Source organism: Callithrix jacchus, chromosome 15, assembly GCF_049354715.1.
Source record: "Callithrix jacchus isolate 240 chromosome 15, calJac240_pri, whole genome shotgun sequence".
Classification (NCBI taxonomy): Eukaryota; Metazoa; Chordata; class Mammalia; order Primates; family Cebidae; genus Callithrix; species Callithrix jacchus.
The window spans coordinates 52,718,050-52,744,849 of record NC_133516.1 but is presented as its reverse complement, the minus strand read 5'-3'; the positions used below and the strand labels follow the sequence as shown (position 1 = coordinate 52,744,849).

The 26,800-nt window shown below is 39.4% G+C and overlaps 1 protein-coding gene across 28 annotated transcripts in view; it reads left to right on the top strand.

Moving 5' to 3' along the window:
• FOXP1 (forkhead box P1) overlaps nt 1-3,507 on the top strand; it is a 635,694-nt gene extending 632,187 nt beyond the window's left edge. For all 28 annotated transcript variants that reach the window (XM_054245862.2, XM_078351479.1, XM_054245865.2 and 25 more), the window contains one exon: nt 606-3,507. In XM_054245862.2, the coding sequence (XP_054101837.1) occupies nt 606-750 (145 nt within the window). In that variant the 3' untranslated portion in view covers nt 751-3,507. The remainder of the gene's footprint in view (nt 1-605) is intronic.
• Nucleotides 3,508-26,800: the final 23,293 nt, after the last annotated feature.

Here is a 26,800-nt window from a genome sequence, read left to right as displayed (position 1 = left end):
CTGCCGTTGCATTAGAGATTCTTGTTTCATGTAATTATTTGAAGATCGGTATTCGTCCACCCAGGATGCCACTATGGGGCCTGTTATCTGGTACTCAAAGTGTGGTTCTAGAACCCACGGCATCACCTGGGAGCTTGTTAGAGATGCAGGGTCTCAGGCCCCACCCCAGACCTGAATCACACAATGCATTTCAGCAAGGCCCGCAGGTAACTGCATCCTTAAAGGTACATTAAAGTATGAGAAATGCCACCAGAAAGGAGAGGCCTGTACCTGTCTAGAGACTCGTCAGTCAAAGCAGCACTACACAAGAGAACTTCCTGCAGTGATGGAAATGTTCTGTGTCTTTGCTGTCCAGAATGGTAACTGCTAGTCACAAGGAGCCTCTGAACATGTAAATTTCAGCCAGCCCACTCAGAAACTGACTTAAATTGTGTGTTAAAAGTTCATTCCTTTTAAAGAGCCACATGTGGCTAACGGCCACTATACTGGACCAGTAGAGTTGTAGTTTTAGAGTGTGGCTTTTCTGTTGCCCCAGACTTTTAAGTGCTCCTGGGCTGCACTGGGATGGAAAGTGCCCACACTGAACCTCTGCTTATTTTTTCCAGGCATCCTGTACACGTCAAAGAAGAGCCCCTTGACCCAGAGGAAGCTGAAGGGCCTCTGTCCTTAGTGACCACAGCCAACCACAGTCCAGATTTTGACCATGACAGAGATTACGAAGACGAACCAGTAAATGAGGACATGGAGTGAATATCGGGGCCGGCCAACCCCGAGAATGAAGATTGGGAAAAGGAAAAAAAAAAAAAAAAAACACACGTCAAAAGTTAGCAGTGAAATTGTTCTCCATTTGTTGTACAGTCTGGAGGATTTTCACTACATTTTGACAACTCTGAAATGTGTTAACTCTTAGTGCCATCAAGAACCCCATTTGGGAGTATTTTTGATTTTTCTACTTTTTGTTGAAAAAAGGAATTTGTACTCTGTGCATTGGATGGACTTGTTTGGTACTTGGGATTTTCCTCTCTTAACCGTCAACATCAGTGTTGTAAATTTGCTAAACTGATTCACTTTTAGCAGCAGACTTTGAACTGCAGTCCTGCCAACGTTGGACACTGAGGACGCCCGACGGAGCTTGTGCACCTAAGCTGCAGACCAAGCCTTTGCCCAGAATTTAAGGATTCCAATGGACGACCTATTTGCACAGTACTGCATGTTGATTATCACTGCCTTTACTCCTTTTTTTTTTTTTTTTTTTTTTTTTTTTTGCTTCCAGTTGGGATGGGGAAGGCCTTTGTGTGTGTATTGGGGGGAGGGGTTAAAAAATAATTATCCCAAACTTTTTAATGTATTGCTTTTTTTTTTTTTTTTTTCTTCTACTATACCATTTTAAGTTCTGACCTCAGGCCTCCATTTGGGCCGATGGCCTCTTGGAGGCTTAAAGTTTTCTGTACCTTGTGATGAATGTTAATAGGTGTTTTTATTATACAAAGCTGAATGTCATTTCTTGTTTGTAGCTTTCTGTCACTCATTCCATCTTCCTTCAGACATCACCGTTTCTCTAAAGTCAGAAAACATTCCGTTTTGGTCTTTTTCAAAAAGGTCCCAAATGCTGCACTCTACACATGAAGGCCCTCTCACACAGACGTGACATCCTGCCAGAAAGAGAATGAATGACAGAAAAAAAAAAAGACAAACTCTAGGAACAATGCCGATTCATTCCACGCAGCAGTATTGGGGGTGGTTGGGGGGAGGGATGTTTTGGATTTTCCTTTTTTTTTTTTTTTCTTTTTGCAGCAACCATCATTCTTAATAAATGCCACCACATTCTACCAGCACAAGGAAACATAGGCAGCACCGAAAAAAAAGCTCATACTAGACTGACGGTATGGCCGTGGAAGGCTCTCCCTTGTGGAACCAATTTGCCATGGGCCTTAGGAGCTCTGTGATAATGAGTGTGGGTTGGTTTTGTTTGCAAATTGGCAGTGCTGAGTTTATACATTAGTTCAGACCTGCTTGGTGGCATTAAACTCTTCGCATGCAAATTCCATTTCAGATTGAACTTCTTAAGAGAGTTAATGAGGACTGAGTTCAGCAAATGCTAAAGTGTTAATTTCAAATATGCAAATTTGGTACTGCAGTTTGTTACGCAATATTATATCACCAACCCAGTATCAGAAACTCATAGAAGATACATGTAGGTCCTGGGCTTTGGGAGTTCCCACACATGGTATGCAGAATGTGATGGTTACAGGTCAGTACAATCTCAGTTCTTAGAACCCCTCTACACTTCCACTCTGCACCCACTTTTCCTGTCATTTATTTATCTAGAACTGTAGCTTTTAGTTTGAGAGCCTTTCGAAGCTTAATTTATATTCTACCTTTTTTTTTTCTAAAATTACCAAAGATATTACACAAAGGTAAATTATGTTCTCTGTTTTATGCTTTATCTGATGAAGCCAAATATCCTCTTATTGTTGATCAAAGGAGGCAAAAGAATTTAGAGGCAAATGACAAGCGATAGGCTATTGCAACCTGAGAAAGAGAACTGCTCCTTCATCATAGAGTAAATTTAGAAGACCAAGTAGAAATGGAACCAAAGTTGTTACTTTTTTCTAGTAGTTATTTTTCTTTTTTCTTTTTGTGTACCTCTACAGAGACCAAAACTCATTTCTCTTAAAGAGATTTTATGGGGCTACTGCAGATAAAAATAGGACACAATATTAAAGGAGCTACAGAAGGAAGGGAGTCCCATCTCAGAAAAAAATGAATGTATGCCACTGCAATTAGAGTATCCAATAAAGGAGACAGTTTAGAGTCAGAACAGAAAAGTTTCCATAAGTGAACTAGATCACATAATAGCATTTCTAGAAAAAAAAGATATTTTTAGATTGTATGCCACTTTTGTTTAAGGACTGTGCTGTGATCACTGTATTAATTTTGGTTAATCTTGGCATATATCCTTCAGTTTGTTTTTATTTTTAATTTTTCCTTCCTTCCTTCCTTTTCCAATTAGGCTTTGGTCAGCATTTTTCGTTTAAAGAAAAGTAACACTCCCATCCACTCATAAGCTTGGTACAAAAACTTCTCTGGCAGTTACTTTTGAAGCTTCACTCTGCTTTCTGTATAAAGGGCAGTCTGTGGTCACGCAAGACTTAAAAAAAAAAAAGCAAAAAAAAAAACACTTTTCCAGGCAGCTTCATGATGTGCAGGCAATAGCCAGACAGGGTCATGGGAAGGGGGCCCTGTGCTTCTAAACTGAGTGGTTGCTGGTTAGTTTGGTATTCAAAAGAGGATAAAAATCTGGTAGATTAGTTCATTCTCAGCATGTGTAGCTAGACATGAGTAAAGATAACAGCATGAGAAACTGTTAGTACGCATACCTCAGTTCAAACCTTTAGGGAATGATTAAAATTAAAAAAAAAAAATACATTTCACTCAGTTGCACTTAGTCGTATGTCTTGCATGCTTAGTCTAAAGACTGTAGCAAAAAAAAAAAAAAAAGAAAAATTAGATTTTACATATTTTGCAGGTATCACAGCCTAGCAGAAGAACCAACTGAAAAAAAAAATATTCTCAGGCTTTACAGCAAGCAAACTTCACTATGATTTTTACAGTTCCGATTCTGTATCCCCTGGGGGTTATCCCAGTTGCTTCTTTAGGATGGGGTTTATTATGTTGTACATATATCCCGATGTGTCTGTGTGAATCTTTGTCTTTTTTGGGGGAGGGCGGAGGGCGGTTCTTTTTTTAGATATTGTTCCTAAAAAGGAATAAATGCATACACCTGTTTGTCAAAACACCTTTGCTTTTTGTGCAACTGCTTTATATTAACGATACTAAAAAAAAAATAGCTTTGGAAAAAAAAACTACTGTATGTAATGGAATTGCAGAATATGCTGCACATGTATTTTATTTAGTTATCCTTGCTTTAAGATTTTGGATGACATTTCCTGACATGTGGGAGGGAGAAACTCCCTTTTTTTTCTGCTTTTAAATTGTAACATAGTTGAAGATTTTTTTTTCCTGTTCTCATTGATTGGAGCATTTTGTACAGGTTTTTTTGTGTGTGTGCGTGCGTGCCTGTGTGTTGATCTGTTTTTTGATACATTCCCGTCCCTTCTGTTTATCCTACCACTGCCTTCCTGGCTATCTTAAACAAGTTCATACATTTGAAAAGAAAAAAAAAAATGTTGTTTAAAAACTGTTTTCTCCTGCTGCAGTAAATATTTTGCATGATGAAATTCCAGGGTCACACTTTCAAAGTTTATCAGTGAAGTAGTGATTAACAATGGGGAGTGAACTTTTGTATAAAAAAAAAAAACAACTTTAGAAGGTGCCAAGATGTAAAGAAAATTTGTAACTTTTTTTGTCCTCAAAGAAAAGCCTACATTAGGGAGGTAGTCCTGTGTGTCAGACAAATGCACTGTCAGGAATGAGGGTCGAACCTACCTGTCCTAGAGTCTGTCTTGTAAGATGAGTTAGGCTGCCACCTTGGACCAGCAGCAAAATGGAATATCAAGGCTTCTGTACATACATGAAGAGTTACTGCCATTCCTGCCACCGTTGGACAGCTCAAACACCATTCCTAGAATCCCGTTAGACCTAGTAAAGAAAACCTTGGATTCTTTACCCAAGATATGCTCTAAATCACCAGCTTTTTTTTTCTCACACACAGAAAAAGAGTTAAAAAATATTTCCTCTCTTTCCACATTCCAGCTGAGCTCTGTTTCCAAAGGCACAAAAGAATGTGCTTTTTTGGATTTTGACTCTTTTTGGTACTCTTTGGGTAATGACGTAGCCTCCTGAGATTTTGGATGTCTTCAAAGTCAGTTTAGTTTTTTTACCCTGAGAATCAGATTTACAATGCTGAAGGCATTTGTTGGGCCTTGTGTGGCTCATGCAATCTCTGCTACCCATAAGCCTTGATGAAGATGACAGAGTCCGGACTGTGAGCATGGTGCTTCGTGTATATGTGCTGCCAGTAACAAGAATTTTTTTGCTTTGTTTTGTTTTGATAAGGCATAAAAGAAACTCATTCCTTGACATCAACTGTAATTCCATCATTCCATGTCTGCGGATACAGACAATAAAAAAAATGTTGTGTAGTCAGTACTAATTACTGACATTATAGCATTCTCAAATGCAATAAAAATGCTGGTTGTTCACACTGGTAGTAAAAGTCGCCACAGCCTAAGTTTCTTTCCCCTTGTGACCTGCTGATACTGTATGTCAGGCATATGTCTTAGATTTCTCACTAGCTTCTTCCAGTGCAGAATTAAAAATCAATCTTAACTGAAAGCTTTCATCATCAGAGAAGGCTGAAGCTCTTGTCCTCAGGATTTCCAAGTGGAAGTATCCACTTAGAGAATTGCGAAGTAAAAAAAAAAAAAAAAAAAAAAACTATCTTTTGAGGAAGCACACCCTTATTTTTTCATCAGATTTTATAAAGAAAACAAAATGTTTAATAACTAGCATTAAGAGCAAACTAAAATTTCAGAGGAAAGCAATTCATGAATAATTCATTAAAATTTCACATCTGCAAGATTAGTCATCCAAATAAAATGCTAATGTCAAAAACATGCACCGTCTATAATATTCTCATCAAGAAATCTTTTTGCATATAATGATAAATGCTTAGATTAGAACAAATGATTTTATAAAAATATTCTATCAAAAGTATGCCAGATAATTGTATTCATTGAAGAAAACAGAACTTCACTACCTAAATATTCCAGCAAAGCCATCTTGAGGTTTTTTTTAAATGACATGCATTTAGAAAATTTGCTATTTCTTTCTAATATTACTCTACAGTATATATTCTAGAGATTAATGAATTCGAGCATCATCTTTCAGTAAAAATTAAATTGCCAATATGAAAGCAGTATTTTAAGTGGCCAAACCATGGTAACATAAAACCATTACATATATAATTCAGAGCACATAATGCAGGGCAAAGGATGACTTGGAAATTAACCTTGCAGTCTTTATTCTGCAAAACACCCACCGATGCTGAGGAAGATGTGAATATTCTTTCCCAGCATTGTTTTGAAAAGCCTGTATTGGGAAAGGGGTGTGTGTGTGTGTGTGTGTGTGTGTGTGTGTGTGTGTTTTAACAAGATTTAGGTATTAAGTTGGAAACTAGTGTCCTCTGTGAATTGACAGTTACGCCCTATCTAGAAACCCCTTAGTCTGATCATTAGCAAAACATTTGGACCTTTAATTCTTACCTGGCTACTTACACTATTATCTTAGGGTTAATTCAAATTTCTTTAATAATTACCAGGCTTAAACCTAAATGCTGCTTACAGCATATACATTTAGTAAAATTTAAAAATGGGCAGATACTTCTTTTAATGAATTGGAGGACCCAAACTAAGTATGACGGTATGCTAGTGAAGATTTTGCTGGTTGATGCATAGTACATTTTAACTTATATTTCAGGAATTGTTCTCAAGCAGGAACACTCTTTTACATATTTATTTCAGGCTTGTCACTCTCATAAACGAGGCAGCAAACCCAAAATATTGGCTCTTCTTATAAATAGGCGCCTTTATATAAAGAACATAAAACTCTTAAGACTAATTTCACACCAACACATGCAGCTTCATAATAGTAGCCACCTCTCCCACCCCCACCAAAAAAAAGATAAAGTATAATTAGTCTTTCTTATTAGATTTTTGTCTTTGATGATATTATGTATTTATGTGTAGGGTAGTAATCACAATTTATCTTTCATCTTCATTGTAGTTGAATAAAAGTATTCTTTATTTGAATAATGTGAAGTTGGGTCTCAAACCTTCATTTAAGAAATTGATGAAAGGTTGAAGACAAAATTCACATTGGAGGAAAATTCAGTTACAAAACACTGGTTTTAACTGGGACAATATTTGGATTAGAAAACCATCTCTAGATAGAACCTACTTCTATTTATTTTTAAACAATATTTTATTTTTTGAAATAAACCCAGTGTTGTTTTATTTCCACTTTGATTGTAAAAGGACATTCAATGCCTGGTACCTATATATATATGTATATATACATTTGAAATTATCAATGGTCCTTTTTTTTTTTGGTTTATATTGAAAATATTGTGAGGGGGAAAAAAGACATGCTTCAAGTTATAATGTTAATTTGAAGGTAACCGGCCTTTCAAGAATTAATTTCAGCCAAAGCAATAATCATTATTTACCAGCGTGTGACATTTTTATCACTCATCATATTAGCAAATTTCCATTGAAAATGCTAAAATGGTTCGTCATAAGGCAGATAACTGCTCAAGCTGTAAAAATGACCAACACAAGTGCCGGTACTCAAACATTAAATTATACTGTAATTAATAAAGACAGTTAAACTGTCTACTAGCAACAGCAATTTAGGTAACCACATTTGATCAGCTATAAATTGTAACTACATTAAAATTCCAGAAATATTAGCAATATGGATTACTTGATAGAAGTCGGTGCTGATCACCAACTCTTTCTTTTTTTTTTTTTTTTTAACAACGGAAGCACAGGTCATGTTGACCACAAATCCATGGGCGAAGATCAGGCCTGAGCACTTTTAATCTTGTGAAACAAGCAATTACAAATAGTTGCATCGATTTGTTAAAAAGCTTTAGGTGACATAAATTGTTTCCTGTTTAGCTTATTGCTCTGATACATAAATGTCACCAAGCCCAGTATTAATTAGGACCATGGAACAGCACAGGGTGGTTGATATGGCGTTCAATCAAGAATTTGTCAGTCCTTTGTGAAAGTTCTCAAGGGCTGCTCTCACTGGCTCATTTCTCATTAGTGAGAGAGAAAGAAAAGGAAAAAACTGTTTTGTTATGCGAAGTCTTTAATACCGGCTTGATTTTGGGTTTTAAACCAAATCGCAGGATTTCAGACTTGCTTTCTTACCATTTGACATAAAAACGCCCCATTTTTAAAATATCTTCGAAATAGAATAATATTTGCAAGGCATTTCAGCCCCTGAAAAGCTAACACTTTTTTTCCCTTTTCAATATAGGGTACTATATGTGTTTCCTTGGGTTTATATTTCTACACTTAAACTACAATTTTAAATGGCTTTTGCACGCTATTGACTTAACATAAATCAAATGTATCATATATACTTTCTTTAGGTTGGCATGCCACTTAGAAAAATATGTGAGATTCTGGAGGAAAAAAGTCTGGAGAAAATTTATTAAATAGAAGTTTTTACTGTAATAGAATATTAATGTAAGCCAATGCTCTTTTGCCATTAAGCTGATCCTTTTTTTTTTTTTTTTAACATACACATGCTTTTTATTATTTTGCACTCAAGCAAAAATTCCACATTCAAAGACTTTCCATCTAGTGGGGAATGTCTCTGGCAAGAAACATGTGAAGAAATCATGACCTCCCCAAAACAGCAGACATCATCCGCACTGAGCATTCGCCCCACTAGGTAGGGAACGCGAGCCCACTCTCCCCAAAACGTAAGGTAGGCACTGGTCACCAGTATGCAAGAGGCAGAAACAATTACTCTTGAAATCCTTCCTCACTGCTTCTCCACCAGCGCACAGATGAAAAATGTTTGATTTGCAACATAAAAGATTCATTAATTACCACTTGAATATTTAAAGCTATTTTGCAGTCTAACAGAGATAGATAAAGCAGTGAATTAAAACCTCTAATAAAATTGTAAAAATATTTCGGTAAGTTTACCCGTGTTATGATTTCAGAAGAGATTCAAGCGTTCTCATGGAATCGAGTCTTAGCATTTTTCAAGTGTGTATTTGAAGGAAGGAGCTAAGTGTTCGGGGAATAATTTGTTTCACATTTTCAAATGTTTACTAATAATTTATTTTTAAATCAAGCTTGCTACTTTAGGATTCTATGGATAGAAAAAACAAAATCTGCCAAGTAGGTGAGAGCGTTATTTGTCTCACCAGAAATTTAAATTCTTTAGAAATACTCAGCTGGCTGTGTAAAAGAAAACTTCAGATGTACCCCCTGAATTTAAAGACAAAAGTTTTTAAAAGTATTTAGCTGGGCTGAAGGTTTAGAAGCCATATACGTAAAGTAGTGATTTCCTTCCCACAAAATGCATCACATCTGAAAACACTCACCTCAAGAATACAGACTTGCGGCCCCTCCCACCCCCTCACAGCTCTTTCCTTCAATGGATCCGTGATCCATTCAGTGTTTGGATCCAGGTATCCTGGAAGTAGACCGTGCCCGGCACACTCTGAAATCAAATGCTAGAGAATCCAAATACCAGGCTAACCAGTGCCAGCCCTAACCAAAAGAAACCGGGTGACTTTAGCAAAGTCACTTCATCTCTTTGGTCCTCCTCAGCTTCCTCTGTTAATTGAGGACATTTAACTAAATGATGAAAAGGGTTCCTTCCAATTTTAAAGTTCTAAAATTTTAATAACATATTCTCCCTTGGGGACTTCTCTTGATGAAATCCATGGTCTCAGCATAAAAGAGTAGTGTGGTACTTCATATTTCAGGCAATATTCTGAGATAGTCTTGTCAAATCCTGCCTTGTAACTTGCCCTGTCGGAAGGAAATTTCACTAGCATGCATGTTTCTATCCACTCATCTATCATCCATCCATCTACTCACCCACAAATAAACATTAAAGGCATTAAATGACCGTTAGCTCGGAATAAGACAGACACAGCCTTGGCCTCATTGTGCCTAATGGTTTACCTGGAAAGAGTTGCAGTGCACGCAGTGCCAATGAGAGGGCAAGTACGGAAACACACAGGAAAACCACCTGCTTCCACTGGGGACCATCAGGGAAGCTTCCTGGAATATGCAAGGTTTAAGTGAAACCCTAAAGATGCCTAAGCCTCTGCCGGCTAAAGGGAGGGAGGGAAAGTTCTAAGCAGAGGGACGAGCACTCTGGCAGGACCTGGGGTATGAGAGGTGTAAGTCTTTCTGAGCAGAGGGAGGCAAAAAACATAAAAAGATGCTGAATAAGGTCATCATTGCAGTTACCATCTAATAATAGTTAATACCTCCAAGTGCTCTATATGGTCTAGCTCAGTCATTCCTCAGGAGGTGCTACTAAAATCAGCTCTACTTTTAGATTAGGAAACTGAGGCACAGTGAGGTCAAGAGACCTGCCCAACCCCTCAAGACCTCTTCTTCTTCGGCCACACTGGTCATCTTGCCTTTATGGGCTGATGGATTTGGAGGCCCAAACCCACCAAGCATGCTCTGCCTCAGGGCTGGAAGTTGCTCTGCCTCAAGGCTGGAGAGAGCCAGGGATGCTCTCTCCCTGGCTGTCTCCATAGCTCACACCCTCCCTTTCTCCCTGCAGGTTCCCTACTCCAGTGTCCCAGCAGAGAAGCCTTTCCCCACCATACAGGGTAAATGGCACCCTCATGGGCCGCTCTACTGCCCACTCCCTGTCCCACCCCCATCCTTCTTTATTGTGTCCATTGCACTTATCTCCTCTCAACATTGTATATCCATTTGTGTCCCTGCTTACTCACATTTCCCTTCCAACTACAAAGACACGGTGGCTCACGTCTGTAATCCCAGCACTTTGGGAGGCTGACGCGGGTGGATCACCTGAGGTCAGGAGTTTGAGACCAGCCTGGCCAACATGGTGACACTCTATCTATACTAAAAATACAAAAATTAGTCGGGCATGGTGGCAGACACCTGTAGTCCCAGCTACTCAGGAGGCTGAGGCAGGAGAATCACTTGAACCCAGGAGGCACAGACTGCAGTGAGCAGAGATCGCATCTCTGTACTCCAGCCTGGGTGACTGAGTGAGACTCCATCTCAAAACAAAATAAATAAAAGTTATGAACTTACCATCTAAATGTGAGCCCTATACAGGCTGTCATGCCCACTATTAAATACAGTGTCAGGAGAACTAGACTGAATTGTAGGCTCTGTCTGTAGGGTATCTACTGGGGTATAATGGTGTCTTCATAGTTTGCCTCACCTCAAAGAGGAATATTTCTAGTCCTGACTGCGATGGTGAATAACCCTCTACCTTCCTTGAGTCTGTGTAATGTAATAAGGTACATACATTAGAAGTCTTGCTAACAGGTAGAGAAAAACATTTATATCCAGAATCCCATGCCTCAGCTGGGATCCAGCATCCCTGGAAGAACACAGAGAGCAACTGTGAGCTCCTTGACGACAAGGCTCACTCTGTCCCATTTATGGTAGAGCCACCCTGAGCATGCCTGGCAGAGAAAGAAGCTGGAGCTGGGAGAGACGGGCCAGGAACTGGAGCCAGACAAGTGGAATGCCTGGCCTCTTGATGACTGCACAGCTTCTGGCAATTTACTTACACTTCTCTGAGCTTCAGTAAAAATTCTGACGTTACAAGATCATGATAATGATTAAATGAGATAGTATATGTATGCAGAGTACACCATAGAATACATGCTCAATAAATGGCATAGAATGTTGAGGGGGAAAAAAATTAACCAGGCTGTCTTTATGTCTTTTACAGTCTAGCTGGGAGCCAGGCATTAATCAGTTTCACAGAGAAATATGAAAGTCCAAGTGTTCGAAGAAGGTGCAATACATAGAGATGTGCTCTGGCAAAAAGGAATCAGGGAATATGTTTGCAAAGGTGAGAAACTGAGCTAAGATGTGAAAGATGAGTAAGAATCAGCTAGGTGGATTTCAATGAATTAGTTTACCTGCACTCATTCCCATTCTTCAATTAGTGCACCCTTACTTTTCATTCGAGGAGCCACTCTTCTGTCAATATTGCTTCAATGGGATTGTTACCTTTAGCCTGACTGCTCAGATGTAATCCCATGACTTTTATTAACATTGTTGTAATAAATCCTCTTCCTGAAAAAATTATTGATAGACTAGGACACGATCTTGGAGCTGTGCTCTGGGAAGGGTCGACCCCAATGAAAGGAAAAAGGAAAAGAGAAATGAAAGAGAAAGGAACAAAGGTGGACGCTCAGAACAAGATTTAAATCTGAGACCAAGACCAAGATGGAAAGCCAAGAGGGGAGACTAAACCCAAAGCTGGAAACAAGAAACAGAGGTACAACAAATACTGATCACATTATTTGAGTCCCTGGATCCAGCCATTCCTGAAGCTAGAGATATATGCCTGGATTTTCAATTATGTGAGCCAATAAATTCTCTTGTATATACCAGTATGAGTCGATTTTCTGTCTCTTATAATCAAAGAGTCTTAATGAATGTACTCTGGGGTAGGGGACAATTCACAAAGGGAATCATAGGCATTAATACCTTAGAGCAGGAGGAGACATTACAAGTTCCAGGACCTAAAAGGGGGCCTATATGGCTGGAGCTCCAAATGTCAGAGACAACATAGGGTAAACGAAGTTCAAGACAAAAGCAAGGACTAGATCACTCATTTTCATGGCTCCCTGAGAAGGAATCACACGACACACCAAATATATGTTCTAAATTACACTTCCCTGTTTTCAGATAAAACTAGGAAACTCCCACATCCACTGGTATGAGGGCTAAGAATGACATCTCTTTGGGACTTGAACAGAGGTAAAATGACTGATTTGTGCGTTAACAAAATTCAACATAATCCAAAATGCCTAAAAGGGATAGTTGATCCAGGTCCTGGAAAATGGCTTGGATGAATTTTATGTCATCTGTCTCATGGCTTGATCAGAGGAAACCCGGCTTAAGACACCACTAGATGCAGGGCTCAAATGCAGAATCACAGCGAAGCAGAGAGAAGAGGTCACTATACTTAAGCACAGCTTCCAAAAGTGGTGGGGTTTTTTTTTTTCCAAAACATATCTTTATGGTATTAAATAAACATATCAAGAAAATGACACAAGGACAGGCACAGTGGCTCATGCCTATGATCCCAGCACTTTGTGAGGCCAAGACGGGTGGATCACCTGAGGTCAGGAGTTTGAGATGAGCCTGGCCAACACGGCAAAACCCCGTCTCTACTAAAAATGCAAAATTTAGCCGGGCGTGGTGGTACGTGCCTGTAGTTCCAGCCACTGGGGAGGCTGAGGAAGGAGAATTACTTGAACCAGGAAGTGACAGTTGTGGTGAGCCAAGATTGCACCACTGTACTCCAGCCTGGGCAACAGAGCAAGACTCCATCTCAAAAAAAAAAAAAAAAAAAAAAAAGAAAGAAACAAAATATGCTAAAGAGCAATATAATGAGACACACAGAGAATGAACCCAAAGGGTGGCACATATTTTATGTGCTTCCTTTCCCACTAATTAAATATCCTCCCTCTTTCTACCCCCCACCCAGCCTACCCACAAACAATGCTGTGTCTGTGTAAAAGCCTCACAGTCTCCCACCACAGGTGCATTTCCATGACTGAAACTCAGTTTGTAGGCACCTATGTGGGGGTATCACTGTCTAATTCTGACTGATTGCTGCTCGTGCCATACAAGCTGTTGAAAATTTTGAATATTGCCCCTGGTTTCCTCTATGAAGAAAAGATGACGACCACAGGTAGTGCCTTGTCCTGTGGCCCCAAAGTCAATGTCCCCCGTTCTCACCACTGGAAAAGTCTAGAGAAGGACTCTGACGGGCCAACCTGGGCTCTGTATTGCTCTCTTAGACAATCACGATTACAATAGTTGGGGGAAGGGGTGTCTTCCAAGTGGCCATGGCTCTCAGACATATATTTGCCAGCCTTACCAGAATGCAGATAAAACTGTTCCCTTAAAACACAGTATTGCCAGGGAGGCCAAACAATAGTTGTCCACTACCCCTGTAATGCTAAGCACTGTGTTGGTTATGAAGTCCAACATCACTGAAAGACATAAGTCGTGGCCCTCAAATGGCTGTAATCTCGTGATGTCTTAGAGTTAGATGGCTGATTTAACCAACAGTTACAGTGAAGGTCTACTGTATGTCAGACACCTTGTTAGGCTCTGGGGATTCAACAGTAAACAAAGTAGAAAAAAACATCCCTTCTGTGGGATTGCTGACAAGACGGCCGAGTAGGAACAGCCCCGGTCTGCAGCTCCCAGTGAGACTGACACAAAAGGTGGGTGATTTCTGCATTTCCAACTGAGGTACTCGTTCATCTCACTGGGACTGGTTGGACAGAGGGCGCAGCCTACAGAGGGTGAGCTGAAGCAGGGTGGGGGTGTCACCTCACCCCAGAAGCACAAGTCGTCAGGGAACTCCCTCTTTCAGCCAAGGCAAGCTGTGACGGACTGTGCTGTAAGGAATGGTGCGCTCCAGCCCAGATACTGTGCTTTAGAGCAGGAGATTCCCTCCAGTGCCTATGCCACCAGGCCCTGGGTTTCGAGCACAAAACCAGGTGGCCATTTGGGCAGACACCAAACTAGTAGCAGGAGCTTTTTTGTTCATATCCCAGTGACACCTGGAATGCCAGTGAGACAGAACTGTTCACTCCCCTGGAAAGGCGGCTGAAGACAGGGAGCCAAGTGGTCTGGCTTGACGGGTCCCACCCCCACAGAGCACGGCAAGCTAAGATCCACTGGCTTGAAATTCTCGCTGCCAGCACAGCAGTCTGAGCTCGACCTTGGATGCTCAAGCTTGGTGCGAGGAGGGGCATCTGCCATTGCTGAGGCTTGAGTAGGGGGTTTTACCCTCACAGTGTAAACAAAGTCAGCTAGATTGAACTGGGTGGAGTCCATTACAGCTAAGCAAGGGCACTGTGGCCACACTGCCTCACTGGATTTCTCTTCTCTGGGCAGGGCATCTCTGGAAAAAAAAAAAAAAAAAAAGCAGCAGCCCCATTCAGGGTCTTACAGATAAAACTCTCATCTCCCTGGAACAGAGCACCTTGGGGAAGAGGCAGCTGTGGGTGCAGCTTCAGCAGACTCAAATGTCCTTGACTGATGGCTCTGAAGAGAGCAGTGGATCTCACTGCATAGCAATCAAGCTCTGCTAATCGTCAGACTGCCTCCTCAAGTGGGTCCCTGACCCCCATGTCTCCTGATTGGGAGACACCTCCCAGTAGGAGCCAACAGACACCTCATAGAGGAGAGCTCCAGCTATCATCTGGTAGGTGCCCCTCAGGGACAAATCTTCCAGGGGAAGAAACAGGCAGCAATCTTTTCTATTTTACAGCCAGCCTCTGCTGGCAATTCCCAGGCAAACAGGGTCTGGAGTGGACCTCCAGCAAACTCCAGCAGACCTGTAGCAAAGGGGCCTGTTAGAAGGAAAACTAACAAACAGAAAGAAATAGCTTCAACATCAACAAAAAGGATGCTTACTCTGAGACCCCATCAGAAGGTCACCAACATCAAAGACCAAAGGTAGATAAATCCACAAAGATGGGGAGAAACAAGAACAAAACGGCTAAAAATATAAAAAATTGGAACATCTCTTCTCCTCCAAAGGATTACAACCCCTTTTCAGCAAGGGAAACAAACTGGAATGAGTTTGACGAATTGACAGAAATAGTTTTCTGAAGGTGGGTAATAAAAACTACTCCAAGCTAAAGAAGCATGTTCTAACCCAATGCAAAGAAGCTAAGAACCTTGAAAAAAGGTTAGAGGAATTGCTAACTAGAATAACCAGTTTAGAGAAGACATAAATGACCTGATGGAGCTGAAAAACACAGCAAAAGAACTTTGTGAAGCATACACAAGTATCAATAGCTGAATTGATGAAGCAGAAGAAAGGATATCAGAGATTGAAGATCAACTTAACAAAAAAATGAGAAGACAAGATTAGAGAAAAAAGAATGAAAAGGAACAAAGTCTCCAAGAACTATGGGACTATGTACAAAGACCAAATCTACGTTTGATTGGTGTGCCTGAACATGACAGGGAGAATGGAATCAAGTTGGAAAACATTCTTCAGGATATTACTGTGGAGAACTTTCTCAACCTAGCAAGGCAGGCCAACATTCAAATTCAGGAAATACAGAGAACACTGATACTCCTTGAGAAGAGCAACCCCAAGACACATAATTGTCAGATTCACCAAGGTTGAAATGAAGAAAAAATGTTAAGGGCAGCCAGAGAGAAAGGTCAGGTTACCCACAAAGGGAAGCCCATCAGACTAACAGTGGATCTCTCAGCAGAAACCCTACATGCCAGAAGAGTGTGGGGGCCAATATTCAACATTCTTAAAAATTTTTCAACCCGGAATTTCATATCCAGCCAAACTAAGTTTCATAAGCAAAGGAGAAATAAAATCCTTTACAGACAAGCAAATACTGAGAGATTTTGTCACCATCAGGCCTGCCTTACAAGAGCTTCTGAAGGAAGCACTAAACATGGAAAGGAACAACTGGTCCCAGCCACTACAATGACATACTAAATTCTAAAGAACATCAACACTATGAAGAAACTGCATCAACTAATGGACAAAATAACCAGCTAGCATCATAATGATAGGATCAAATTTACACATAATAATATTAACCTTAAATGTAAATGGGCTAAATGCCCCAGTTAAAAGACACAGACTGGCAAATTGGTTAGAGTCAAGCCCTATCGGTGTGCTGTGTTCAGGAGACCCCTCTCACATACAAAGACACACATAGGCTCAAAATAAAGGGATGGAGAAATATTTACCAAGCAAATGGAAACCAAAAAAAGCACTGATTGCAATACTAGGCTTTGATACAACAGACTTTAAACCAACAAAGATCAAAAGAGACAAAGATGGGGATTACATAAAGGTAAAGGGATCAGTGCAACAAGAAGAGCTAACTATCCTAAATATAGATGCACCCAATACAGGAGCACCCAGATTCATAAAGCAAGTTGTTAGAGACCTACGAAGAGATCTAGACTCCTACACAATAATATTGAGGGACTTTAACACCCTAGTCTCAATATTAGATTAACGTGACAGAAAAGTAACAAGGATATCCAGGACTTGAACTCAGCTCTGGACCAAGTGGACCTAATAGACATCTACAGAACTCTTCACCCAAAATCAACAGAATATACAGTCTCTCAGCACCACATTGTACTTATTCTAAAATTGACCACATAATTGGAAGTAAAACACTCCTTGGCAAATGCAAAAGAACAAAAATCATAACAGTCTCTCTGAACACAGTGCAATCAAATTAGACCTCAGGATTAAGAAACTCACTTAAAACCACACAACTACATGGAAACTGAACAACCTGCTGCTGAATGACTGCTAGGTAAATAATGAAATTAAGGCAGAAATAAAATAAGTTCTTTGAAACCAGTGAGAACAAAGACACAATGTACCAGAATCTTTGGGACACATTTAAAGCAGTGTCTAGAGGGAAATTTATAGCGCTAAATGCACACAACAGAAAGCAGGAAAGACCTAAAATCAATACCCTAACAGCACAAGTAAAAGAATTAGAGAAGCAAGAGCAAATAAATTCAAAAGCTAGCAGATGACAAGAAATAACTAAGATCAGAGCAGAACTGAAGGAGATTGAGACGGGAAAAAAATCTTCAAAAAATAAATGCATTCCGAAGCTGGCTTTTTGAAAAGATAAACAAAATAGAAAGACCTGAGCCAGACTAACAAGGAAGAAAAGACAGAAGAATCAAATAGACACAATAAAAAAACAATAAAGGGGATGTCACCACTGATCCCTCAGAAATACAAACTACCATCAGAAAATATTATAAACACCTCTACGCAAATAAACTAGAAAATCTAGAAGAAATGGATAAATTCCTGGATGCATACACCACCCTCCCAAGTCTAAACCAGGAAGAAGTCAAATCCCTTAATAGACCAATAATAAGTTCTGAAATTGAGGCAGCAATTAGTAGTCTACCAACCAAAAAAAGTCCAGGACCAGACATATTCACAGCTGAATTCTACCAGAGGTACAAAGAGAAGCTGGTACCATCCCTTTCAAACTACTCCAACAGTAGAAAAAGAGGGAATTCTTCCTACCTCATTTTATGAGGCCAGCATCATCCTGACACCAGAACCTGGCAGAGAAACAACAGAAAAAGAAAATTTCAGGCCAATATCTCTGATGAACATCAATACAAAACTCCTCAATAAAATACTGGCAAACTGAATCCAGCAGCACATCAAAAAGCTGATCCACTGCGATCAAGTTGTCCTCATCCCTGGGATGCAAGGCTGGTTCAATATACACAAATCAATAAATGTAAACCATCACATAAACAGAACCAATGACAAAAACCACATAATTATCTCAATAGATGCAGAAAGGCCTTCCACAAAATTCAACAACACTTCATGTTAAAAAACTGTATAAACTAGGTCTTGATGGAATGTATCTCGAAGTAATAAGAGCTATTTATGACAAACCCACAGCCAATATCATACTGAATGGGCAAAAACTGGCTGCATTCCCTTTGAAAACCAGCACAAGACAAGGATGCCTTCTCTCACCACTCCTATTTAACATAGCATTGGAGTGCTGGCCAGGGCAATCAAGCAAGAGAAAGAAAGAAAGCGTCTTCAAATAGGAAGAGAGGAAGTCAAATTGTCTTCATTTGCAGATGACATTATTCTATATTTAGAAAACCACATCATCTCAGCCCAAAATCTCCTCAAGCTGATAAGCAACTTCAGCAAAGTCTCAGAATACAAAATCAATGTGCAAAAAGCAGAATCATTCCTATATTCCAATAATAGACAGAGAGCCAAATTATGAGTGAACTCCCATTCACAATTGCTATAAAGAGAATTAAATACCTAGGAATACAACTTACAAGGAAGGTGAAGAACCTCTTCAAGGAGAACTACAAACCACTGCTCAAGGAAATAAGAGAGGTCACAAACAAATGGAAAAACATTCCATGCTTATGGATAGAAAGAATCAGTATTGTGAAAATGCCCATACCGTCCAAAGTAATTTATAGATTCAACACTATCCCCATCAAGTTATCATTAACTGTCTTCACACAATTAGAAAAAAACTACTTTAAATTTCATATGGGAAATAAAAAAACAAAAGAAAAAATTTCATATGGAATGAATGAAAAAAGAGCCTGCATAACCAAGACAATCCTAAGCAAAAAGAACAAAGCTGTAGGCATCACACTACCTGACTTCAAACTATACTACAAGCCTACAGCAACCAAAACAGCATGGTACTGGTACCAAAACAGATATATAGATCAATGGAACAGAACAGAAGCCTTAGAAATAACACCACACATCTATAACCAACTGATCTTTGACAAGCCTGAACAAAACAAGCAATGTGGAAAGATTCCCTACTTAATAAATGGTGTTGGGATAACTGGCTAGCCATATGCAGAAAACAAAAACTGGACCCCTTGCTTACACCTTATACAAAAATTAACTCAAGATGGATTAAAGACTTGAAAGTATGCCCTAAAACTACAAAAATCCTAGAAGACAACCTAGGCAATACCATTCAGGACATAGGCATGGGCAAAGACTTCATGACTAAAACATTAAAAGCATTGGCAACAAAAGCCAAAATTGACAATGGGATGTAATTAACTAAAGAGTTCTGCACAACAACAACAAAAAAACTATTCTAAGAGTGAACAGGCAGCCTACAGAATGGGAGAAAAATTTCACAATCTATCCATCTGACAAAGGGCTAACATCCAGAATCCACAAACTTAAACACATTTACAAGAAGAAAACAAACCACCTCATCAAAAAGTGGGTGAAGGAGGTTAACAGACACTTCTCAAAAGAAGACATATACACTGATAACAAACATGAAAAAAAAAAAAGCTCACCATCACTGATCATCAGAGAAATGCAAATCAAAACCACAATGAGATACCATCTCATGCCAGTTAGAATGGGGATCATTAAAACGTCAGGAAACAACAGATGCTGGAAAGGATGTGGAGAAACAGAAACACGTTTACACTGTTGGTGGGAGTGTAAATTAGTTCAACCATTGTAGAAGACAGTGTGACGATTCCTCAAGGATCTAGAACCAGAAATACCATTTGACTCAGCAATTCCATTACTGCGTATATACCCAAGGGACTGTAAATCATTCTACTATAAAGACACATGCAGACATATGTTTATTCTGGCACTATTCACAATAGCAAAGACTTGGAACCAACCCAAATGCCCATCAATGATAGAATGGATAAAGAAAATGTGGCACATATACAACATGGAATATTATGCAGCCATAAAAAGGTTGAGTTCATGTCCTTTGCGGGACATGAACGAAGCTGGAAACCACGATTCTCAGCAAACTGACACAAAAACAGAAAACCAAACACCGCATGTTTTCACTCGTAAGTGAAAGTTGAACAATGAAAACACAGGGGCACAGGGAGGAGAACATCACACACTAGGGCCTGTTGGGGTGTGGGGGACTAGGGGAGGGATAGTATTAGGAGGAATACCTAATGTACATGATGGGTTGATGGGTGCAGCAAACCACCATGACACATGTATATCTATGTATATCTGCACGTTCTGCACATGTATCCCAGAACTTAATGTATAATAAGAAAGAAAGAAAGAGAAAGAAAGAAAGAAAGAAAGAAAGAAAGAAAGAGAGAAAGAGAGAAAGAGATTCCCTTCCTTCTGAAATTTACTTTCTAGAGAGGGAAAACAGACAATAGTAAATTAGATATGGTAATGGTTGGCAGAAAAATAAAGCAGTGAAGAGGGACAGAAAGCCCTGGGGAGTGTGCTGGTAGAGTGTTTGCCATGGCAAAGGCCTCAATGGGGAGCTGACTTATGAACAAGAGTCTGAAGGAAGCAAGCTAGGTGGATATGATGGAAAAGAATGTTCTAAGCAGAGAGGACAAAGATGCAAATGTTCTGAGACTGGAGCAAAAAGAGTACAGAAGAGGGCTGGGCTCGGTGGCTCACGCCTGTAATCCCAGCACTTTGGGAGGCTGAGGTGGGTGGATCACAAGGTCAAGACATTGAGACCATCCTGGCCAACATGGTGAAACCCTATCTCTACTAAAAATACAAAAATTATCTGGATGCAGTGGCGCGCACCTGTAGTCCCAGCTACTGGGGAGGCTGAGGCAGGAGAATTGCTTGAACCCAGGAGGCGGAGGTTGCAATGAGCCAAGATCACACCATTGCACTCCAGCCTGACACCTGGCGATGGAGCAAGACTCTGTCTTAAAAAAAAAAAAAAGAGTGTGGAAAAGGGTCATAGGAAGTTATGGGGAGCAGGTGACATCATGTAGCAATGGCCTTATTGTGAGGACATTGGATTTACCTCTGGGTAGATGAAAGCCACTGGCAGGTTATGAGCACAAGCATGACATCAACAGATGTGGGGTTTTAGAGAAGCCCACTGGCTGCTGCATAGTAGACGCGGGGAAGCAGATGTGGAAGAAGAGGGGTCCAATATGAGAGAGAGGGTGGCTGTGACCAATAACGTAGCAGCAGAGATGACAGATGGCAAGAAGGCATTGTATGTTGAAAAAAGACTTGATGGAATTTGCTGCTGAATATGGTGTCAGGTGAGAGAGATGAAAAGGGTCAATGGAGACCCCCAATTTTTTGGTGTAATAAACTGAAATAATAGGGTTTCCCATGTATTAATCTGAGATTGCAGGATAAATAGGTTTCAAGTATTATCAGAAGAATTATTTTGGACTTTTAAGCCCATGAGTCTTTCTGACCAACTAGAGATGTTGAATAGGTAGCTGACTAAAGGAATCTGAAGTTCAGAGGTCAGAGCTGGGTACATGCAGTGGTGTGTGTCAGCTAAGGGGATGAAAGAGTCCATTATATTTTGGTACCAGTAACACAGAAAGGGTAGAAAATCCTTGTTCCATGAAAATGGAATCTAATTTGGACAAATTGAATAGTTTGGATTCAATGAAATCAAGATTTTGGAGATTCAGATAACTCATTTTTGGCCCAACACCAGGTGACTAGCTTAATGAACTTAAAATTGGTCTCCTATGCTAGTCTTAAAGGAAACTGTTACAACTACTCAGTGTTATAAAACTACTCAGCGTTCATAAAACCAAAAACTCCAATTTTTAACATGAGAACTAGAAAAATTGTACGTGGAGGGTGGGGAGAGAAAGAGAATGTTGTTAGCTTCTAATCTCAAGTATTATTTCCGAAGTTGGACATTTTCAGAGTTACTAATTTAAAAATAAACATTTTCAAAAAGATCAGTTGACCCTAGGTTCATTCTGTCTCAGAAGTCCTTCTTAATTACAAAACTGCACAACCCATTTCCTTTGGTGTGCAAAAAGGTGTGTAATTAAACCATCAGCATAATACCTATCTCCATGTAAAACCCATACTTATGAACTTTAACTGCTGAATAAAAACTCCTATTACATGACCATTAAGTATTATGAATAAAGCAGGTCATGGTAGGACTTGATTAATTTTTATGCACTATGGATTGTGTCTGGAAGAAATTTTATTTTGGTGGATCTTCTCCCAGGCAATCCCACAGTATTCAGTGGCTTCCCTTCAGGAAAGTTGTGTACTGAATTAGTGCAGGAAGAAGGCATTTCACCTCTTCACTGATCCTCAGCTACTCTGGGGGTGTCTCTGCTCAGGGAGAAATCTCAGGTCCCACTAATAAATAATAATCAACACAATCAGCATTAGCGGGAAAGGAAGTGGCAAGGGGTGAGCAGAGAAACCTAGATGATACCCTTGGGTATAGTTTCCGAAGATAACATTTTAGAGCAACACAGATTATTTTAACTTATTTTTAGCTGAGGTCCATAAAGAGGTCAAATGTCTTCTTCCTGTGCCAACTTCCTACCCACCCTTCCTGAAGTGAAGACACTGAAGGCCATGAGGTTACCTAGGAGAAGACCCTGCAAAATAAAATTTCTTCTAAACACAACCCATAGTGCATAAAAATTACACAAGAGCCGTGGTTTGACTTTGACAATAGTTGATTTGAAATTCTAAAAATCATCAGTTTGCGCCTTGAGACCATCCTGAGGCTTGGAGATTCTGGGCTTAGACGTTGTTTGGGAAGAAGTGTGATCATCATCTCAAAATCCCCAACAGAATTTATTCTATGAACCTCTGAGTGGGGTAGCAGGATGGAAAGCAATGTCTCTAACCATAAATAGAGTTTGATCAGCAGGTAGGAAGCAAAATTTGGAGCAAAGATGCCTACAGCTTAGAAGCTGGGTCTCAGAAGTACCCAACACAGAGCCCCGCCTGGGATAAATGTCAGATACCCCAAATATGTTTAGAGGGATTTCAAAATGGAAAGCTCCTAATCTAGGCTTTCCAGGATTAAGCCAGAGATAAAGAAATCTGTATCCAAAAAGGACTCTTACCAAGAGAAAACAGTGATGCTGTGAGGAGGTGACTTTCTTCTGGAGGCCCTCAGGAGTGGATATGAACCTAGAAACTGAGAGGTAATAGCACCGGAACCCAGGTGGTGTGGGGAACACATAGGCAGAGGTAAGCTCCAAGCGTTTCTTTCTCCTCCTCTCTTCTTCTATTTCCTGATACATAGACAATCCTACTAAGGTAGTCTGCTCTTGGAAAAGAGTAGTGTCCAAAGTGGAAGCAAAAGCAAATTTCTTGAGGGTTGGGTTTAGCTGCCCGGGAGGTGGAAAATATGATACAGCGTAAGGCTCACACACCCAACCCCTCCCCTAGGGTCAGCTAATACCACAGGCTGCATGAGTAGAGAGGGAAACACAAGATACCTCGGAAATACAATTACTGTGAAAGACAGATCACTATCATTTAAAAGAAGATCAAAGTAAAGTTTTTCAGCATGGACCTTTTATTTTATCTTATTTTTGAGACGGAGTCTCGATCTGTTGCCCAGGCTAGAGTGCAGGGGTACAATCTTGGCTCACTGCAACCTCCACTTCCTGGGTTTAAGTGATTCTCCTGCTTCAGTCTCTGAGTAAGTAGCTGGGATTACAAGAACCTGCCACCTTGCCCAGGTAATTTTTGTATTTTTAGTAGAGATGAAGTTTCACTATGTTGGCTAGGCTGATCTCAAACTCCTGACCTCAGGTGATCCATCCACCTCAGCCTCCCAAAGTGTTGGGATTTACAGGCGTGAGCCACCATGCCCAGCCCTCAAGATAGACCTGTTAGAGAAGACTCTTAGAGGAAGTATTCCAATAAAAGAAAAATGAGTCCTAGGGAATATATTTTATTAACGAAGGGAAATAACATAGCAAAGTTTCTTTCTGTGTACAAAAGCAGAGGTGAAAACAACATAAAATCTTCACTATCAACAACAAAATTCTAGATGACATCAATAGGTAAGTGTTGTGGAGAGGGCAGGGGCCTCTAAGAATATAACAAGAGAAAGGGGAGAGCAAGACACAAGTAGCTGTCTTACTCAGAAACAATATAGTTTATTTGTAGGTTTAAGAAATTTATATGGAAGCATGGTAATGTACGTGGATCTTAATAAAGTAGTTGTAACCATCAAAATAACAAAAAGTATATGCAGAACTCTCAAGCCATCAGTAGGGAAAAAATGATGAGGAAAACAGAGTATATAGAAAACAGGAAACAAGTTAACAAAGACAAGTGTTAATAAATGGCTTTACAGTAAATATAAACATGTCAAAAAATGAAAAAAACAGACGGATGTTAAAGAAAACAACTTCTAGCAATATTTTCTTTATAAGAAGCACATAAACAAAAGGATACAGAGTTTGAAAATGAAGCGATAAGAAAGAAAAAATAATGAACCAAAAGAAAACAGTGGTAACTATTTCAACAGAAGGAGAAAAAAAGGACTTTGGTAGTCCTTTCAATAGGGGGAGAGAAAAGGACTTTTGATAACCATTTCAATAGAAGGGAAAAAAATTACAATGGGCAAAGAGATAAGTTAGAAGCCTGACAAAGAAAGAAGAGATAAGGAAGATACAATGGTAAAGATAAGAGATAAAGAAGATATAGTGGTAATGAATGCTTAATATCCATCTAATAATATAAACTCAAAATATACTTAGCAACAACTGGAGTTAAGGAGAAAAATAAATAAAACACTGTAGATGCAAGATTATACTCTTCTTAGAATGTGTTGGATCAATAAGAAAAAAAATTAACCACAAATATAGAACATTTGAATAAATTGATTTATAGGCTCAAGCTAATAGAAATAAATGTATGAGAACTGTACATCGAATTAAAAAATGTATTGTTTTTAGCTGTACATGGAATATTCCCCAAATTAGCATGTACTGATTCATAAAACAAGCCTTAAAATGCCAAAGAGTAATGATCACAAGTGACATTCTCCTATACTGTAGTTTAAGCATTTCATAAGCCTAGAGACAAAGCAACCCTAACTTAAGTAAAAAATCATAATAAAATCTTAAAAATACTTAGAAATGGGCTGGGCATGGTGGCTTACGCTTGTAATCCCAGCACTTTGGGAGGCTGAGGCGGGCTGATCACCTGAGGTCAGCAGCTGGAGACCAACCTGGCCAACATGGTGAAACCCCCTCTCTATTAAAAAAATAAAAAATAAAATAAAACAAACTTAGAAACAAATGACAGTAAAAGTGCTAATGTTGTTCTTAGAGGAAAACGTAGCATTAGAAACATCTCATGGCAAGTAAAGGAGCATGAAAGAATTAATTCAAGAAGTGGAAGACTTCTGCTGCTTCCAGCCCTCCATACCACCGTGAAAAAGACTGCCTAGACTGTTGCTTTGAGAGAATTTGCAGCCTGCAGCACAGGGAGAGAAAACCCAAGAGATGAGAGAACAGTAGCCAGCTCTCACACAGTGCTGGCAACAGTGCCTCTTTCCACTAGACAGACTGGAAAACCTCAAGATTGACAGGACATTGATTAGAGTACTTAGAAGGGTCTTGTCTCATTAATGAGGATGAATTAGCTCTAGGATAAACATTCCTCAGGTACCACCTAACAAATCTTAAAAGCTAGACTCTAAAAGATCAAACTATTTCCAAGTAACTTAACTGTATCCAAGAACAAAGTTCAGGAATATTTGTGGGAATAATAATAATTAAAAAAAAATTCAGCACCCAATTAGGTAATATTCACATCTGGCATTCAATAAAAAATTATCAAGCAAGAAAAGACACAGGACAGTATGACACACTTGAAGAGGGGGGAAAAAATCAATAAATTGAACTAGCATCGATGTTAGAATTACCAGACAAGGATTTAAAAATATTTATTTTAACAGTGTTTCATATGTTAAACCACTTAAGTCAAGACATAGCATATATAAAACAAGGCTCAAATTGAATTTCTAGAAAGGAAAACCATAGTGTCTTTGATGAAAAATACATTGGATGGGATTAATGGCATTCTAGACATTGTACAAGAAAAGAATGAACTTGAAGACATAGCAACGAAAACGATCCAAAATGAAAAACAAAGAGAATGAATAAAAGAAAGAAAGAGAAAAAGAGAAGAAGAAAGGACGGAAAGGAGGGAGGGAGGGAAGGAGGAAGAAAAGAGCATCAGTGAGCTGGGGGATAAATTTAAGCAACGTGATCGACATGTAGCTGGAATCCCCAAGTCAGGAGTGAGGCATAAAAATAGCTGAAGAAATAATGACGGAATTATCCCCAAATTTGCTGAAAACTCTAAACCCACAGTCCAAGACGCTGTTCTCGTGGCTCCTATACAACATTGAATTGCACTACCTAGTGCTATGAGGCACCCAGATTGCAAAGGAAGAAGTAAAGTTCTATGTAGAAAATCTGATGAAATCTATGGAAAGAAACTAGTTTAACGAGATTGCAAAACAGAAGACCAGTATATAAATATCTACTTTATGTGTATTAGCAATGAACAATGTAGAACTGAAATTAAAAGCAATGCCATTGAAAAGCATGACACACCTACAGATAAATCGGACAACGTATGTGAAATTTAAATACGCTAAAAACTGTAAGACATTGCTAGGAGAAATTAAAGAAAAATTAAATAAATGTCCATTGGTTGAAATATTTTATCTTAAGCTGTAAATTCACCCAAA